The sequence below is a fragment of the Felis catus genome, chromosome E1 (genome assembly GCF_018350175.1).
Source record: "Felis catus isolate Fca126 chromosome E1, F.catus_Fca126_mat1.0, whole genome shotgun sequence".
In the NCBI taxonomy this organism is placed as follows: domain Eukaryota; kingdom Metazoa; phylum Chordata; class Mammalia; order Carnivora; family Felidae; genus Felis; species Felis catus.
Genome location: NC_058381.1, coordinates 10267501 through 10286510, shown reverse-complemented (window position 1 = coordinate 10286510; position 19010 = coordinate 10267501). Strand labels below are relative to the sequence as shown.

Here is a 19010-nt window from a genome sequence, read left to right as displayed (position 1 = left end):
AAATATATTTAACTCCTCAAATTCAATTTAATAGATACAGCATGATTCAGTTACCACTTCTTACTGAGTTTTGGTAATTTATATATTTCAAGGAATTTCTCCATCTCATTCAAGCTGTTGAACTTATTAGCATAAAGTTGTTCATAATAGTTCACTAATATCATTTTAATAACTTTAGGATCTGCAGCGATGTCCCCTTTCAATCTTTGTATTGGTGATTCATGTCTAATCTTTTTTTCACCCCTCAATTAGTCTGGCTAAAGGTTTATCAATTTAATCGATCTTTTTAAAGAGCCAGCTTTTAGGGGCACCTGAGTGGCTCAGTCAGTTAAGCGTCTGACTTCGGCTCAGGTCATGATCTCACGGTCTGTGAGTTCGAGCCCCACGTCGGGCTCTGTGCTGACAGCTCAGAGCCTGGAGCCTGCTTCGGATTCTGTGTCTCCCTCTCTCTCTGACCCTCCCCTGTTCATGCTCTGTCTCTCTCGGTCTCAAAAATAAATAAACATTAAAAAATAAATAAATAAATAAAGAGCCAGCTTTTGACTTTTCTCTATTATCTGCCTGTATTCTATGTAATTGATAATCACTTTTTATTTTATTATTTCCTTCTTTCTTTGGGTTTAATTTACTCATTTTTTTAGTTTCAGGTAGAAGACTGAGACTTTTTTCTTGTCTAATACAAACATTTAATGCTATAAATTTCCTTTTAAGAACTGCATTAGCAGTATCCCACAAATACTATGCTGTATTTTCATTTTAATTCAGTCCAAAATATTTTTAACCTCTATTTTGATTTCTTCTTTGACTAATAGGTAACTTAGAAGTATGTTATCTAATTCCCAAATATTTGGGGAATTTTCCACATATCTTTCTCTAACTGACTTCTTGTTTAATTCCTTTGTGAGGAGAAAACAGATTGTAGGATTTCAATCTTTCAAAATGTACTGAAACTGTTTTATGGCCCAGAATATGGTATATCTCAGTCAATGTTCTATATGTAGTCCAAAATAATGTGTATTCTGCGCTGCTAGATGCATTATTTTCTACAAGTCACTTAGGTCAAGTTGGTTGACATTGTTATTCGAGTCTTCTAAACACTGTTCTATTACTGAGACAGGGCTATTGAAATCTCCAAGAGTCATTATGGATCTGTGTATTTTTCCTTGTAGTTCTATCAGCTTTTGCTTTATGTGTTTTCAAACTCTGTTGTTGGATGCATACACATTTAGGATTCTTTTTTTTTTTAACGTTTTTTATTTTTTGAGAGACATAGACCGAGCACAAGTTGGGGGGGTACAGAGAGAGGAGACACAGAATCCAAGGCAGGCTCCAGGCTCCAAGCTGTCAGCACAGAGACCTACACAGGGCTCGAACTCACAAACTGCGAGATCATGACCTCAGCCAAAGTCAGATGCTTAACCGACTAAGCCACCCAGGTGCCCCCACATTTAGGACTCTTGACGTCTTCTTAATCAACTGACCTTTTTATCATGTAAAATGTACTTTGTGCCTGGTAATATTCCTTGTTTTGAAGTTTACTCTGACTTGTAGTAATATGGGCAGTCCAAATTACTTTTATTAATGTCTGCATGGTATATATCTTTTCCATCCTGTTACTTTTTACTTTAAGTCTTTATATTTAAAGCAGGCTTCTTACAGATAGCATCTGCCATTATCTAATCAATCTCCGATTTAACTATTTATTAATTTTTTTTGATTTAACTATTTAGACCATTTACATTTGATATGACCACTAATAGGATTTCACTTAAACCTACTATTTTGCTATTTGTCTTCTATTTGTCCCATGGATTCTTTCTTTCCTTTTCCCCTTTTTCTTGAGTTCTTTTGTATCCAGTAATTTTTTGGGTATGGTTTCTACAGATTATGTTTTTCTTCTGATTGTGGGTCAAATTTTTCTGCTTCCTTGCATACCTAGTAATGCAGTGGATGGCAGACATTGTTATTTTTATACTGTTGAGTACTGAATTTTACTGTGTTCCTTTAAAATGGGCTGGCCTTTGTCCTGTCATGCAGTTGTTATTTACAGAGCAGTTTGATCCTTTCAAAGGTTGCTCTTCAGTTTGGTTAAGGGGCTTTACCCTAGAGCTTTTTGTTTTTTTTTTTAAAGATTATACATCTATTTTGAGAGAGAAAGAGAGCTTTCATGTGCGCACAAAAGAGGGGCAGAAAGAGAGAGGCGGAGAGAGAGAATCCCAAGCAGGCTCCGTGTTGTCAGTACAAAACCCAACGCAGGCTCGAACCCACAAACCATGAGATCATGACCAGAGCCTAAAATCAAGGGTCAGTGCTTAAACAACTGAGCCCACCCAGGTGCCCCATACTCTAGGGTTAATTTAGCTCCAGCAGTAAGGCATAATGTTTCTGAGGAACTACCCAATGCCTTGTACATTACAAGACCTTGGTTAGTAGGGGTGGGACCTATTCCTAACCCATGTTTCAGGAATTAATTTCTGTTATTTTTTCCATGGCCATGGGCATTTTCAGCCAATACATGTATAGATCAGTATTTGGCCAAGCCCTTCAAGGGACCTCTCATAAAGAGAGAAACTCTGGAGCTTTCTTTCTGTGAAGCTCCTTTTCTGGTATTCTTCTCTATGACTTCTAGCCAATTTAGGTTATCCAAACTTTGATTTCTAACTCCTTAATTCAGCAACACTATGAACTCTATTAAGGTCTTCCCTCCCTGCACTTTGGAAACTGCTTCTGGGCAGTGAGATACAGATCACCTCCATGTTACCCTTATTTCAAGAATTACAGAACTCTACTGCCTTTTGTCCAATATCTGGAACTAGTTGTTTCACTTAGTTTGTTTTCTAGTTGTTCATGATGAGAGGGCAGTTTCTACAGCAGCTAATCCTTCAAAGGCAGAAGCAGAATCTCCCTTATGCCCTTTTTTAATATCTGGAATTTAATTCTTTCCAGTTTTCATACAAGCTAGATCAGAACACAAGTCATTCTTACCTTTGTAGACCTCTCTAAGGGCTGATCATATTGTGCCTGTTGCATAACATCACTGACTATCATTTTAGCAATCTTCCAAGCTAGCTCTTCTTGGGCCTAAAACAACAACAAATCATTTCAAACTGCTGATAATGGTTATTCATTAGAAAAGTTAAGACTTACATTATCAGTGCTCTAAACACAACTGTATATGATAGGACCTGGGCCACCCTCTGGCTATGCTACATTAACATGCTATTTGTTCACTGTCTTCTAGGGTGAGCTGCTGGGTACCCAACTTCATGACTATTTTCATGTTAGATGATCAAAACATTTTTCTTTTTCCACTCACATCTCTCAATGTACTTAAGTCAAAAAGCAAGCCTCCTCTTCTGCAAACAGAAGAAGTGAGGAAAGAAACATTTGAGCTTTTTGTTTCTATGGATGCCTGATGGTTGATGGAAATTTGGAGGTATGTCTATTTCTCAGTGGCTAGAGTCTCTGAACTAAAAGATCCTGCACTGATCCCACAAGGCAATTGTTAGATACTAAAAAGGGCCCACCCTTTCTTGTTACCTCCTGGATAAGGGAGCAATGATGTGCCATGTTGCTTAAACGTGGGAACTAAGGAAAGAGAAAACCTGAAACTTTACTTAGACAAAGTGCCACTTATAAACAGGAATTTCTTTACACTGAAAGTAGAACTTACCTCATCAGTATTTCCTTGCACCCATTTCTTCATAGCTTGTGAGAACATGGATCCTAGTAAACAAAACCAAAATTGAATGTAGCTTTCATGCACAATTTTACATTAAAAAGGTGCTCTTATTCAAAAGCTATTTCCAGAAATGGATATTCTTTTTTTGTACAATCTCATCTAAAACATTAAAGAATATTACCGTTAATCAAAATTGATTATCTCCATTAACAAGTATTTAACTTGCAAAAGACTTTTGAAAGTCTGTTTCAGAGTTCTGGACTTTTCTTCTATTCTCCTCACTTGATAAAAGAAAAGTATTATCGGGGCGCCTGTGTGGTTCAGTCAGTTAAGCGTCCAACTTTGGCCCGGGTCATGATCTCATGGTTCACAAATTCAAGCCCCAGGTCGGGCTCTGTGCTGAGAGCTCAGAGCCTGAAGCCTGTTTCAGATTCTGTGTCCCAGAATTCTGTGTCTCTCCCTGCCCCTTCCCTGCTCATGATCTGTCTCTCTCTCAAAAATAAAATAAAAACATTAAAAGAAAAAAAAGAAACTATTCTCTAGTGTTAGATTTTCAGCTAATATTAAGTGAACAAAAGAAAACCATGACTAGGATTTGGTCTTAGATAAAAGTCTAGCGGTACGTCAGGACGTATCAATCTACTTGTTATATATCCACATTTTTTAGACCAGCTCCTATACAAAAGGGTTTCCAGTAAAAATTACACTGCCACATGCTCAATCTCTGGTCTGTGTAAATTGGCTGATTGACAGCAGAGTTTTAAATGGCCATGCTCTGTCCAGGCCACAGCACACCTCAACCCTCTAGGAGACACACACCAGCCTATCTTCGTATAGGTAGGTACTCAGGTGCTGAGGAATCACCAAGACATAGACTAGCCACTTTTTCCATTAATGAAATACATAGCTTATCCTTTCATTAACACAAATAAGCTCCTTTCCAACTCGGCCTTAAATCAAGCAGTTGGTAGATTATTTCTTAGGCAAGGTACTGATTAAGTCAATGACTGGATTAGAACTATATATAGCATTCATGAAAAGTGCAAAACCTGCATCCTTTCCCTTGATAATTTTTAGTATTAGCTAAAAGTCTGAAGACTGGTCTAGTTAAACTTTATGGCCAACCAGTCAATAAAGCCACAACATTACACACTCGGCCTAAAGTCTCAAATGGCTGTTGAATTGCCCAATGCACTGCTCTCTCTTAGGCTAACCCAAAGAGCCACACTGTGACAGTCTCCTACATGTTTAACACCCTCTCTCCTTTTCAATGCACACAAGTTTGGCTCCTTTCTGTGCCTCCCCTCCCCTTTTAACACGGAACTTCTCCAGGACCCCATTTCCAGCCTTCTTTTCTCCTTTGACAGATTTTCTCTGGGGCATCTCATCCCCTCCTGTGGCCTTAACTTCCTTCAAAATGCAAATAATCAAAAAACTTGACCTTGGGCATTAAAATTCATGGACTTACAAACTGTCCTACGGTATCTCACACTTAACATGTTCCAAATTGAACTTGTCTGTTCTCTACCTACTCTTTTTTTTTTTTTTTAAGTTTATTCATTTATTTTGAGAGAGAGAGGGAGAGTGTGCAAGCAGGGAGAGTGTGCAGAGAGAGAGAGAATCACAAGCAGGCTCTGCACTGTCAGTCCTGAGCCTGATGCAGGGCTTGATCTCCTGAACTGTGAGATCATGATCTGAGCCAAAATCAAGAGTCTTGATTTCTTGCTACCTGAGGACAGTGTAGAGCCCTTGCTGGCCAATACCCCACAGAGGCTGTCTAATACTTCCTCTACTCCAAAGCTACCAGTCACTTCTTCTTTGTACTCATTTTTTACCAATAAAATACACTATTAGACTCTAAGTTTCTTTTTTTTTTTTTTATTAAAAAAAAATTTTTTTTTAACGTTTATTTATTTTTGGGACAGAGAGAGACAGAGCATGAACAGGGGAGGGGCAGAGAGAGAGGGAGACACAGAATCGGAAACAGGCTCCAGGCTCCGAGCCATCAGCCCCAGAGCCCGACGCAGGGCTCGAACTCACGGACCGTGAGATCGTGACCTGGCTGAAGTCGGACGCTTAACCGACTGCGCCACCCAGGCGCCCCTAGACTCTAAGTTTCTTAATGGCAGGATCTGTATGTTCTAACCTGCCCCGTGAATAAGAGTGCATAGAGGCACTACAAAATTATTTACTGAATGAACTGTGCAGACTTCTTTCTGTCTTTGTACTTTTCCCGACTGTGTACCTCAGGCTTCTCTGGCAAATTAGGAAATAAAATCAATTATTTAAATAAACTGATAGGGTAAAATAGGTTAACAGGCCCTTTTTGGGTCTAAATGATTTCAATAACTGTTGCATTTTTTGCTTACTCTGTCAATGTATATCTGACCCAAAAGTAGATTGCTCACCAACACCAAGATCATTCCTTACTCAAGTAGTAGTTGAATTAAAAAATAAATATAATACAGGCACCTGGCTGGGCTCAGTTGCTGGAGCATGTGACTCTCGATCTTGGGGTTAGGAGTTTGAGCTCTACGTTGGGGGTAGAGTTTACTTAAAAATAGATAAATAAACAAACAAACAAATAAATAAATAAATGGAATGCAATCCTATTAAATTCAATAGGAAGATTAATAATAGCTCTTAATTTTAAACACATTTCTCAAAATGGGACATTTTCTTCTTCTTTTTTTAAAGTTTATTTTGAGAGAGAGAGAGAATGTGGGAGGGGCAAAGAGAAAGAGGGAGGGGGAGAGGGACAGAAAGAGAGTCCCAAGCAGGCTCTACAGTACCAGCGTAGAGCTCGATGTGGGGCTCAAACTCATGAACTGTGAGGATACGATCTGAGCTGATACCAAGAGTCAGACACTCAACCGAGACATCCAGGTGCCCCTGGAACACTTTCTTCTTACAAATTAGTGTCTTTTACTCAAGACAATACTGTCAATCCAATCACACTGAAAAATTTCTAGATCCCAAGTGAATGGATCCACATTGGTTTTTAAAATCTTCCTTGTAAACCAATTGTTTGGAAGCTGAAATCAGTCACAAATAATGTACTTGTCAAAAAAGATTTGTGTTTAACTCTTGCAACTAAATGAGCACTTTCCAGGTGATTTTAAATGAAGGACTTGAATTTCAACCTCTTCATATGTTTCACATATATATCATGTATTTGAAATTTCAGCAAATTAGAGGAAATTTAATGAATTAAAGGGTCTTGAGATAAACCTCAAATCCAACCTGGACTGGGTATTCACCATTTTTGTTTTTTAAGTTTATTTATTTTGAGAGTGAGTGTGTGAGCGAGTTGGGGATGAGCAGAGAGAGAGAGAGAGAGAGAGAGAGGGAGGGAGAGAATCCCAGACTCCGCACTGTCAGCACAGAGCCCGATGTAGGGCCTGAACCCAAGAACCATGAGATCATGACCTGAGCCGAAGTCAGACTAAGCCACCCAGGCGCCCTGGGTATTCACTATTTTAAATAAAAAAGTGGGGCGCCTGGGTGGCGCAGTCGGTTAAGCATCCGACTTCAGCCAGGTCACGATCTCACGGTCCGTGAGTTCGAGCCCCGCGTCGGGCTCTGGGGCTGATGGCTCAGAGCCTGGAGCCTGTTTCCGATTCTGTGTCTCCCTCTCTCTCTGCCCCTCCCCCATTCATGCTCTGTCTCTCTCTGTCCCAAAAATAAATTAACGTTGAAAAAAAGTGACAAATATTTTTTCATGCAGATGTGCTTTCTGGAATGGTAAAGCAAATTCAATACCTTTCATTCAGAGACTGTACAGAGATGTGATTACACAAAGCCCTTGTGCTCAGCTGTGACTACAAACACAAGGTGAGAGAGAAGGCAATTATTTCATAAAATAAACTGTTTAAATCTTAAATGATCCTTCACTTACAGTCACTGACTAATGTGAGCAAAGGCTTAACAGGGAGTATGAAAACACCACAAACCTTTTGATTTCTTTACATCAGGTTCAGGCTCAGATTCTCGGATGAATTGCCCCAAGTCACTTACTCTTCCAAATGTCATCTTCCTAAATAAGTACAAAAAGAAAAATATGATTTCTAATGATCAATACCAAATTAAGGAAAGAAAAATTCCACTCTTAAGCATCTCATTTAAATGTAGGAAGCTAAAAATACTGTGTCATGTTATTCAAAGCAAGGTTTATTTTATTTTATTTTATTTTATTTTATTTTATTTTATTTTATTTTATTTTATTTTTTTAAGCAAGGCTTATTTTAAATAGAACTGTCCCCTAAAGAAAGCAAAATAATCTTTAATTCAATGCAATTCCATTCAAAATCCCAGAAAGGTTTATGAAACGATGGGTGAACAGGTAGCTCACAATTCTAAAATTCATATGGAAGACAAAAGGCATAAGAATAGCCAAGATAATTTTGTAAAGGAGATAAAAAGGTAGGAACCTGTCTTAGATCAAAATGTGTATTACAGAGCTAGAGTCTATAGAGCTACAGTCATTATATATTACATATAGTCATTATATATGCTATAAAGCTACAATAATATCAAGCAAACTTGAAAGGCAAAGAACACAGGGAAACACCTCATTTAACAGATTACTAATCAATAATGAATATTCAAAAACATAAAGAATTCCAACAAGTAACTAAGAAAGACAGAAAAATGTAAAAAGGAGACAAACAGTCACTTCACAGAAGAGAAGCCTGAACGACCAACAAACATGCCAAAAGCAACTTAATCTCAGGGGCAATAATCCAGATTGGTAAAAAATCAAACATCTGATGTTATTTAGTGTCAATAAAGATATGGGGGGGAAAAGTATCTTCCTTAACGGGGGGGTAAGAATGCAAAACATATAGCTACTCTTAAAGGGAAGCTGGTTAACGGGCGCCTGGGTGGCTCAGTCATCAAGCATCTGACTTCATCTCAGGTCATGACCCCATGGTTTGTGAGCTCGAGCCCCATTTTGGGTGAGCAATGCTTCTCTCTCTCTCTCCTTCTCTCTGAGGGACTCTCTCTCTCTCTCTCTCTCTCTCTCTCTCTCTCTTTCTCTCTCTCTCTCTGTGCCCCTTGCTCACTTGCACCCTCTCTCTCTCAAAAAAATAAAGAAAATAAAGGTAAACTGGTTAAGATCTATTAAAATTTAAAATCTGCCTCTTGGTACAAGGAAGTATATAAAAGTAATTCTTTGCCATTCTGTGCGTAACAGTGAAAAATTGCAAACAACTTGAATATTCATCAATACCCAAAGGGCCAAACAGTGGCTGGCCACAGTTATGAGCTATAATTAAGATTTTATATGGAACACTACAAATAGTTAAAATGAGGTAAATCTGTATATACTACTATAGAAAAGTCTCCAAAATTCAGTGGACTGAAAGCACAAGGTACCAAATAGAGTATAATATCGACTACATAAAAATAAGCAAGCAAAAATACATACTATAATGTCACAGTGACTATCCTGAGTAGGAAGGGGAGAATATAAGCACTGGTGTGTGATCAAAGGGGACATCAGCCTTATCTACACATTTAATTTTTATAGGAGATTAATGTATTTGTAATTACATTACAAAGAAGAAAAAGAAACTGTGACGCCCATGTATTATTTCACTCGGGCCATGGTGGTCTTATTTTAGGGTTATCCTTCCCAGTAAGTTGTCATTTCACATGTGCTTGCAATACACCAACAGACAGAAATATGTCTGCCTTGAGAAACATTTCAGGAAGATGCCAAAACCATAAGACTAAAAACCAACACTGAAAACTATCTTTAAAGATGAAGAAAAGTTGGGGGGCGCCTGGGTGGCTCAGTCAGTTAAGCGTCCAACTTCGGCTCAGGTCATGATCTCATAGTTCATGAGTTCGAGCCCTGTGTTGGGCTCTGTGCAGAGCCTGGGGCCTGCTTTGGATTCTGTGTCTCCCTCTCTCTCTGACCCTCCCCCATTCATCCTCTGTGTGTGTGTGTGTGTGTGTGTGTGTGTGTGTGTGTCTCTCTCTCTCTCTCAAAAATAAATATTTTTAAAAACTAAAAAAAATTTTTTAAAGATGAAGAAAAGTCATTATTTCTCTATTTCTGACCCATTTTATATATTATCTGTTAAAATACATTTATTTTACACACACAGCAAAAAACTACAGAAGTAAAACATCTTGCAATTGACAGACTGCTTTAAGTCAGGTTTTAAGTAAATGAACTAACAACGATTCCTTAAGAATAAATATAATCTTTGGGAATTAAATCATTTAGGCTTATTGTCCACCATTTCCTAAAAGAAGAGATAAAGATCACCATATTGATGCAGCTAAAGCATGCTTTCTGAAGACAATGTGGTCCCACAGCTTTAATTTACTTCAAAGTACATCCCACGACTCCCTGGTCTCCCAAATATCACTGTTACTTTCTGATAAACTCAATTAAACATGTTGAAATCCCTTTTTATGGCATTGCCGGGACTGGGGTTGGGTCTGAGTAGGGTAATCAAGACTTTACACAGGTTTATATGTTAGTCAAGCCATCTTTAGAGAGGAGGAAGTGATTTTGTGATCTGATCTGTGGTAAAGGTCAGCAAGTGGTACATGCTAGGAATTGATGTCTTTTTGTTACAGGATAAATTAAACATCCAATTCTTAATTAAATACAAAGAAATAATTTTATTCCATTTTCAAGTATTAGTTACACAGTATTAGTCACTGTACTTTACTTTTGCTTTTAAGACAGACTCTGAAATAGCTAACATACAAACCAAATGAAACATGGAAGAGATACAGCCTAAAACCTGTCAGATAAACATGATACTCATCAACCTTGTACAGCATGGTGGAATGATGACGGTAATGACATTTATGGAGTGTTTACTAGATATCAGGCAAGGTTTTAAATGCTTTTTGTGTATTACCTCATTTAATCCCCTGAACAACCCAATGAAGCAGTAATATTATTCTCAATTTAGAAATGAAAAAAACTGAGACACCAAGAGGTTAAGTAGTTTTCCAATAAGTGGCTGAGCCAAGATAAAAACCCAGGAAGTCACTCCTGAGCCTTCACTCTTAACCATGGTCTACTGCATACTCTATATAAGTAAGTGCTGGCTATACAATAGATGAGAAACAATTTTTAAATCTTAGTTGTTTTTAATGTTTATTTATTTTTGAGACAAAGAGAGATAGAACATGAGTAGGGGAGGGACAGAGAGAGAGGGAGACACAGAATCCAAAGCAGGCTCCAGGCTCTGAGCTGTCAGCACAAAACCTGATGCGGGGCTTGAACTCATGAACTGCGAGATCATGACCTGAGCCCAAGTCAGACGTTTAACCGACTGAGCTACCTGGTAACCCCCAAATTTTTAAATTTTAAATTGAAAAATAAAAGAGACAAAATTCCATAAACTTGTAAACATTTTAGACACTCAGTCAAGCTTACCCTGCATATGTCCGCTGATACAAAGATTCTGGATCCAAACTGGCAGCATCCACAATGATCGCTTCATCAAAATTTTTCAGAATTTTAACACTGGCTTTTTTCATACTGGACTACAACAGAAATTGTAAAATCAGCAGTATATTATTTGGGAATCAAACAATCCTGGGTTTGAGATAGGAAAGATTTGTACAAAATCTTCAGTAATTAAAATACACATAATTTTCACTCAACCCCATCATGACTGAGATGCGAAACAGTAATGATTCTGAAATGTAACCTCGAAATATAACTGCAGGAGGAAGCACAATATTAAAGTGTACGACCCAAGCTTTTAATGCCAAATCTGTTTGTTTTCCTGGTGATCTAACAAATGTGCTGTCTTTACAGGCACTGTGTTCCCAAGGGTGCAAGACACCCATCCATCCAGGTATATATAGCTTCGCTAACTTTTACAAAATAAACACGCATACTTTTGATCTTCAGTGAGGCCAAGAGAAGCCGAAGAAAACTTTCTAAAATGACCAGCTAGAAGAGTGTAGTAAGTTCTCCTCCAGCATGTTATCTCCCACTCCTCAGCCCACAAAAAAGCAAGTCAGAATTGTTATTTCTATAAAACACCAGAGCCATGTGTTTTCTCAGTTATTCCACTTCTAAAAATTCAATTACAGACAGACTCAGCTTAACAAAATGACTAATATGCAAGATTATTATTCACTGTAGCATTGTTTAAAGTAACGAAAAGCAGGAACGTGTTTAAAGTCTGTGACTAAGGTACAGGTTAATACCCATGACTCACGTATAGGTTAATATCCATGGTTAAGGTATAGGAACAGATGCTTACAGAACACACTCCACAGTACATGGGGTTCTCTTTATGTGCTAAGAAGGGGTAAATAATTAAAAAGAAAGAGGCACGCAAATAAAGAAGACAGAATACTTCCTTGAGGCTACTGTTAACTCAGTTACCAAAACTGGACATCACAAGAAAAGAAAACTACAGATCAGTGTAAGAACTGATGCAAAACCCTAACAAAATACTAGCACACTTATAAAAATAATTACATACCACCACCAAGTGAGTTATCCCAGGTATGCAAGGTTGGTTTAACGTCTGATAATCAATTAATGTAGTACACCATATCAACAGAGTAAAAACCAAAACCCACATGACCACTTCCATTGATACAGAGAGAACATTTGACAGAATCCAATACCTTTCATGATAAAAAAAAAAAAAATTCAACAATTAGGAATACTGGGAAATTTCCTCAACTTAATAAAAAGCATTTATGAAAAATCCATACCTAACATCATATTAAAAGATTAAAAAACTGAAAGCTTTCCTCGTGAGGTCAGGAATAAGACAAGGATGCCAACTTTCACCACTTCTGTTCAGCACTGTACTGGAAGTTTTAGCTAGAGCAATCAGGCAAGATAAGCAAATAAAAGGCATTCAAAGAGGATAGGAAGAGAGAAAACTATTTCTACTAGCAGGTGACATGATCTTATATAAAAAAAAAAAATCCTAAAGAATCCACAAGAAAACTATTAGAGTTAACAAATGAATTTAGTAAGGTTGAGGTACAAGATCAACACACAAAAAAGTTATATTTCTATGCATTACCAGTGAAGAAAAAGAAATGGAGAAAGTAACTATTTATAATAGCATCAAAAAGAACAAAATATTTAGGAATAAAATAACTCAAGGAGGTATTAAGACTTGTACACTGAAAACTACAAAACATCAATGAAAGAAATTAAAGGCTTAAATAAATGGGATGACGTCCCATGTGCATGGACTGGAAGACTTAAATGGCAATACATCCCAAAGCAATCTACAGATTCAATGTAAACCTGATCCTAAAATTCATATGGAATTGCAAGGGACCCAGAATAGCCAAAATAATCTTATGAATGGAATGTGAGTTGGAGGACTCACAGCTTCTGATTTCGAAACTTATTAAGCTGTAATAATTAAAACAATGTTAGTATTGGCGTAAGAAAAGACATGTAGATCAATGAAGTAGAACTGAGAGTCCAGAAATAAACCCATGTATCTAAGGTCAAATGATTAAAAAAAAAATAAATAAATAAATTTAAGTTTATTTATTTTGAGAGAGAGAGAGAGAGAGAGAGAGAGAGAGAGAGAGAGAGAGCGCGCGTGCGAGCGATTGAGTGGGGGAGTAGCAAAGAGAGAGAGGGAGACAGAGAATCCCAAGCAGGCTCTGCACTGACAGAGCGATGCTGGGCTCGAACCCATGAACCGTGAGATCATAACCTGAGCCGAAACCAAGAGTCAGACACTCAACCAACTGAGCCACCCAGGCGCCCCTAAGGTCAAATGATTTTTGACAAAGATGCCAAGATCCTTCAATGGTAAAAGAATAGTTTTCTCAATAAATGGTCCTGGGACCAGATACCCACATACAAAAAAATAAAGTTGGACCTTACCTCACACAACATGCAAACCTAACTAAAAATGGATCCAAGGCCTAAACTCTTAGAAGAAAACACAGGTGGGCATGGGAAGTGACAGCTTTATGTTTCATTAGCTAGGTTTCCATTTGGGGTGATGAAAAGTCTGGAACCAGACAGTAGTAATGGTTGTACAACACGGTGATTATACTAAATGTCACTGAATTATACACTTTATGATAGTTAACTTTATGTCAAGTGAATTTTATCTCAATTAAAAAAATTATACTTCGGGGCGCCTGGGTGGCTCAGTCATTTGAGCGGCCGACTTCGGCTCAGGTCATGATCTCGCGGTCCGTGAGTTCGAGCCCCACGTCGGGCTCTGTGCTGACAGCTCAGAGCCTGGAGCCTGTTTCAGATTCTGTGTCTCCCTCTCACGGACCCTCCCCTGTTCATCCTCTGTCTGTCTGTCTGTCTGTGTCTCTCAAAAATAAATAAACATTAAAAAAAAATTATCAAAAAAAAATTATACTTCTATACACTTACAATGAAAATGTGAATATGAGAAAAAAATTCCATTTATAATAGTATCAAAAAGAATAAAATATTTAGAATAAACTTAAGAAATACCAAATGGATACTTGAAAACTACAAAATGTTATTGGAAGAAATTATAAAAGATGTGAATAAATGAAAGGCATCCTGTGTACATGGATTACAATATTAAGTATTGTTAAGACGGCAATATGTCCCAAATTGATCTATGGAGTCAATACAGTCTCTATCAGAGTCCTGGCTGGCTTCTTCATAGAAGTTGACAAACTGATCCTTAAATGCATTTGAAAACTCAAGGGACCTCGAGAAGTCAAAACAATCTTGAAAAAGAAGAACTAAGTTGGAAGACTCTCAGTTCCTGATTTTACAACTTGTTACCCAAGCAATGGTAATTAAGACAGTTAAATAGAACGATTATTTGATCTAACAATTCTACTTCTAGGTATATACACAAGAGAAATGAAAACCTGTATCCACACAAAAACTTGTACAACAGCATTATTCCTAACAGCCAAAAGAGAGAAACAACCCCAATGTCCGTCAACTGATGGATAAACAAAATGTGGTATGTGTGTAAAAGGGGATGTTATTTTTTCGTAAAAGAGGACTAGTTCTGATACACCCTAAACATGGATGAACCTTGAAAACATCATGCTAAGTGAAGGAAGCCAGTCACAAAAGACCACGTATCATATGGCTCCAATGACCAGAACAGGCAAATCTACAGAGATAGAAAGTAGATTAGATTAGGAGTAGCCTAGGGCTGGAGGAGTGGAGGATCTGGAGGGTAGTAAAGGACACACTGTTTTTTTCTTAGGTGAAAAACTTTTAAATTGGCTGTGGTGACAGTTAAGCAACTCTATGAATATACTAAACACCACTGTATTATGTAACATAAATGAATGAACTGTATGATTTGTGCATTCCATTTCAATAAAGCTGTATGCAAGAAATAAAGGAAAAGAAAGAAAGAATATATAAGGAATGATTTCAATTATATAACTGAACAGGTAACACTAACCCACACCATCAAAATCAGGATAGTAGCTACCTGGCAGGGAGGATAGTGACTAGAGGGGGGCACAAGAGAGTTTATGACATACTGGTAATGTTATGTTTCTTGATCTGGATACTGGGATACATGCGTTAGGTCTGTTTATGAAAATTCTTTAAGCTATATAGTTATAGGAGTTTTCTGTACATATATTATACTTCAACCAATAATGTAAAACTGTATTTTATGGTCAGCACTCAGACCCTGTAAGTGCCTAAATAAAAACAAAACACTCTAGCCTGTATCAAAAAACAAAATGGCGGCCACATTCAGCAGGTAACCTAAACAGGAGGAAAAGGTACTGGGTGGGGAGAGCTTTGTTAATGGTAATAAATAGTACTGTCTTATAAATTAAGAAAATTATCCAGGGCCCTGTGTCAAAAAATCTGAAGTGTTATTTATTTATGTGTCAACAGTGTAATGAGAAAACGATTATGCTACATTTCGGCAAAGAACACTAGACAGGGAATATGTTTTCGCTCTACACTTACTGTGTGACTTGAAAAAATTCAGTTAACTTTTTAGCACTTCCCTAGATCTCTTCTCTTGGGGACAACCCATTTAATGTGATTTTGGAGAGAATCCGAGAAGTCTGATACGTGAAAGTACTCCAAAAAAAAAAAAAAAAAGTTGAGGAAATGTGCAATGGCACTAGAATTTAAAATAAAATCAAAAGCTCTTCAGTGAAATACAGTATTAACAAATCCAGGCATTCACTCAATTATTCTATAAAAAGAGCATCCTCACTGTAGTTACTAAAATTTCCCAAGTAATTACACTAAATAGCTCTTCAGAGGCTCTAAATGCATATTATTTGATTACGGAGAGCACCAGCTGGAGTGTCAAGCAGAACAAGGGCCTGAACGAAAGAGGACAATACCTTACACTATGATATACTGTTAATCACCACAGATACTCTGATTAGAACATATAGGAAGTAGGCTAATTTTATTTTCTCTTTCGTTTCTTCTGCAACTAAGACTTACACACAGAATCTGTTACTGGTATCTGAAGGAAAGGATTTGTACACTTTTCTTCCTAACGGCAGAGGCAAACTGGTCAATACCTGAGAAGCTGAGCCATCGGAACCGCCTGGGTGAGAGTCATCAGGAGGGCCGACAGAGCCATGAGCAGCCAGGGAAACGTTCCCTCCCAGAAATTCATCGCCTCGAACCGAATGGATGAGATCATTCAAATATTTATAATAAAGATTGCTGGATAAAAAGCCAGGCAAAAAGACCTGAAAAAGAGGACAAGCATTATTTTAAAGTTGAAGTCAAATACGACTAAAATTTTATTTGCAAACAAAATTTTACCCGCAGTTCTACCAGGTGGTACCAATGATTTTGTCACACTACCAACTATTATCCCTTCATACACAGTTTACATTGTGACTGCAATTAAGAGTACAATTTGTAGGGGCGCCTGGGTGGCGCAGTCGGTTAAGCGTCCGACTTCAGCCAGGTCACGATCTCGCGGTCTGTGAGTTCGAGCCCCGCGTCAGGCTCTGGGCTGATGGCTTGGAGCCTGGAGCCTGTTTCCGATTCTGTGTCTTCCTGTCTCTCTGCCCCTCCCCCGTTCATGCTCTGTCTCTCTCTGTCCCAAAAATAAAATAAAAGAGTACAATTTGTAGGTTTTTTTCCCTAAAAAACACTTGCCATAAAACTATTATTACACAGACTTGATATTTAGACTTCTTAGTGACCAGAAAACATGCAGGGAGTGAATATAACCTGACACTACATTTTTCTGGTTTGCTATAAATATTAAAGTCCAGGTGTATGTATTGATAATTTACTTCTGAACTGATTTCCTTAAGATAAATTACCAGCTGTGTGATTATTGAGTTAAACAGCATGAACATTCTAGCTTTGATATATATGGCCAATTTACTCTTCAGAAGGATGTTGCTAATTCGTATCATTGGCAATATGTCAAGGTGTCTGTTTTGAGACCGGCTTTCCAACACTGGATTGTGTTTTTCCAAATCATTGTTAAATAACTGCCTAATGATGGATGTTTTTCTTTGCATTTAAAAATTATTAATGATGCTGAATAAGCTCCCATGCTTATTACTGGCATTTCCTATCACCAACTTTTCCTTCATAGCACTTAGCCCATGACGGTGGCACTTAACATGTTTTTAACTTGTGCCTTCTTTATACACAGAGCCCCAGAGGGCAGAAACCACATTTCTTCGTTTACCCCTGCAACACCAATACCTAGCACAGAAATTCTCAAAGTACTGATGAACAAACCATCTAGGTCTTTTTCTCATTTATCTACTTGATAGTATTCTTAAAATTAGTGTAAGTTCTTTCACATATATACATTTTATAAGAAATATTTTTATGTTCTGTTTTTCTGTGTATTTTAATTTTCTTTTTTAGCCAGAAAGCTTGCACTCTTCACATGATACAGATTTGGAACTTTTCCTTTAAGATCAGAAAGATTTTAACTTTAATTTCATTTAGTTAAATTAAAAAAAATTATCCCTGGGCCATAGCTGATACTCTACTCAGTTTAGCACTAGATTTTAATGATTTGAATTTTATATGTAACTCTTCCATGTTCCTGAAATTCAGTTTTTATGTGTAGTATTATTTAACAGTGTTTACTTAACCCCTTCCCACCTAGATACACATGACATACATAAGCAACAGAACCTCATGGGCTTATCCTGGGCTCTGTGCAATTCCTGGCAAAATCTGCTCTAGTTCATTAGAAGAATAAATCATTCACAAATTCTAACACCTTATTATTAATAAGCTATCAGTGATACCCCAGAAGTTATGATACACAAAACTAGCACTCTAGCCCTGTTGACAGATATTGATGAAATATCTGGAACACCCCTAGGCTAACTTCACCCAATATTGCTATCGAATCATTTTTGAAAATGTGTTAACAACAGGCTATGTTAATAGCCATTAACATTTTTTAATGCTTACTATGTGTCAGGCGTAACATTAATAGTAACTGCATCCATCTTACCTCATTTTAATCCTTAAAATAACTTTAAGTATCCATACTATCTCCATTTTACCGGTGAGGAAAACGGCATTAAAGAATTTCAGTAACTGCCTGAGGTCACTCAGCCTATAAAGGTTAAGATGAATACATACCAAGTCAGAGTCAAAGCCTCTGCTCTTAATCACTAGGCTCCACTGTTTCCATTTTCCACTGTTCTGTTACATTTGGTTTTTCCCGTGTTATGTTTTCTGGGTTTCACCAGTAAAAACTTCTTGCGGTTTTAATATTTTTGAAGTTCTTGGTTACCTTCTCCATGGTCGTCCAGGCCTGACGTAATGGAGTTGTGAAACAGTTAGGGAGTGGCCCACCTTCCCTGCAGATATTGGATTCGATTTCTAATCGCACAACATCATCAAATCCAAGAGGATGTGTGGCTTGGAGGGAGAAGTACCTATGGTACAAAGACAGCCAAAGAAAGTAAAACCAAATTCCACAGCCAGTAGAAGCAACTTTTGGTACCTACACTAGAGAATCTTCTATGAGGCTACTTGATTCAGCCTGCAGACCTAGGACTCTAGAACTGGCTGACAGCTGGGCTGCAACCTTGATTCCCACGGCCCTAAAGTCAACTTTGTATTATCTCCTTCCGTCATCCTTAGCCCTTGTTTAAGTTTTCTGAGAGTCAACTGAGACAAAGAAATCAATCAATCACACACATTGAATGGGTTACCCATTCTCTGTTCAGCACTTGGGAGACAGAAATCGACTTAAAGGAGGGTAAGACACAGTTATTTCCCGTGGAAAGAGAGCAGAAAAGAGCTCTGCATAGGCCACGATAAGAACATGCCATCAGAACTAAGAGACACAAGTAATGTACAAGTAGGAATTCAAAATAAAAGAACAGTGAGGGGCAAGTAAGT

At 37.7% G+C, this 19010-nt stretch overlaps 1 protein-coding gene across 1 annotated transcript in view; it reads right to left on the bottom strand.

Annotated features, from left to right (window-relative positions):
• AKAP10 (A-kinase anchoring protein 10) overlaps positions 1-19010 on the bottom strand; it is a 79360-nt gene that overhangs the window by 8103 nt on the left and 52247 nt on the right. The window contains exons 9-14 of the mRNA XM_003996325.6: positions 18397-18541; positions 16184-16357; positions 11094-11203; positions 7636-7718; positions 3674-3726; positions 2986-3081 (exon numbers count right to left, since the gene is read on the bottom strand). Coding sequence (XP_003996374.2) covers positions 2986-3081; positions 3674-3726; positions 7636-7718; positions 11094-11203; positions 16184-16357; positions 18397-18541 — 661 coding nt within the window. The remainder of the gene's footprint in view (positions 1-2985; positions 3082-3673; positions 3727-7635; positions 7719-11093; positions 11204-16183; positions 16358-18396; positions 18542-19010) is intronic.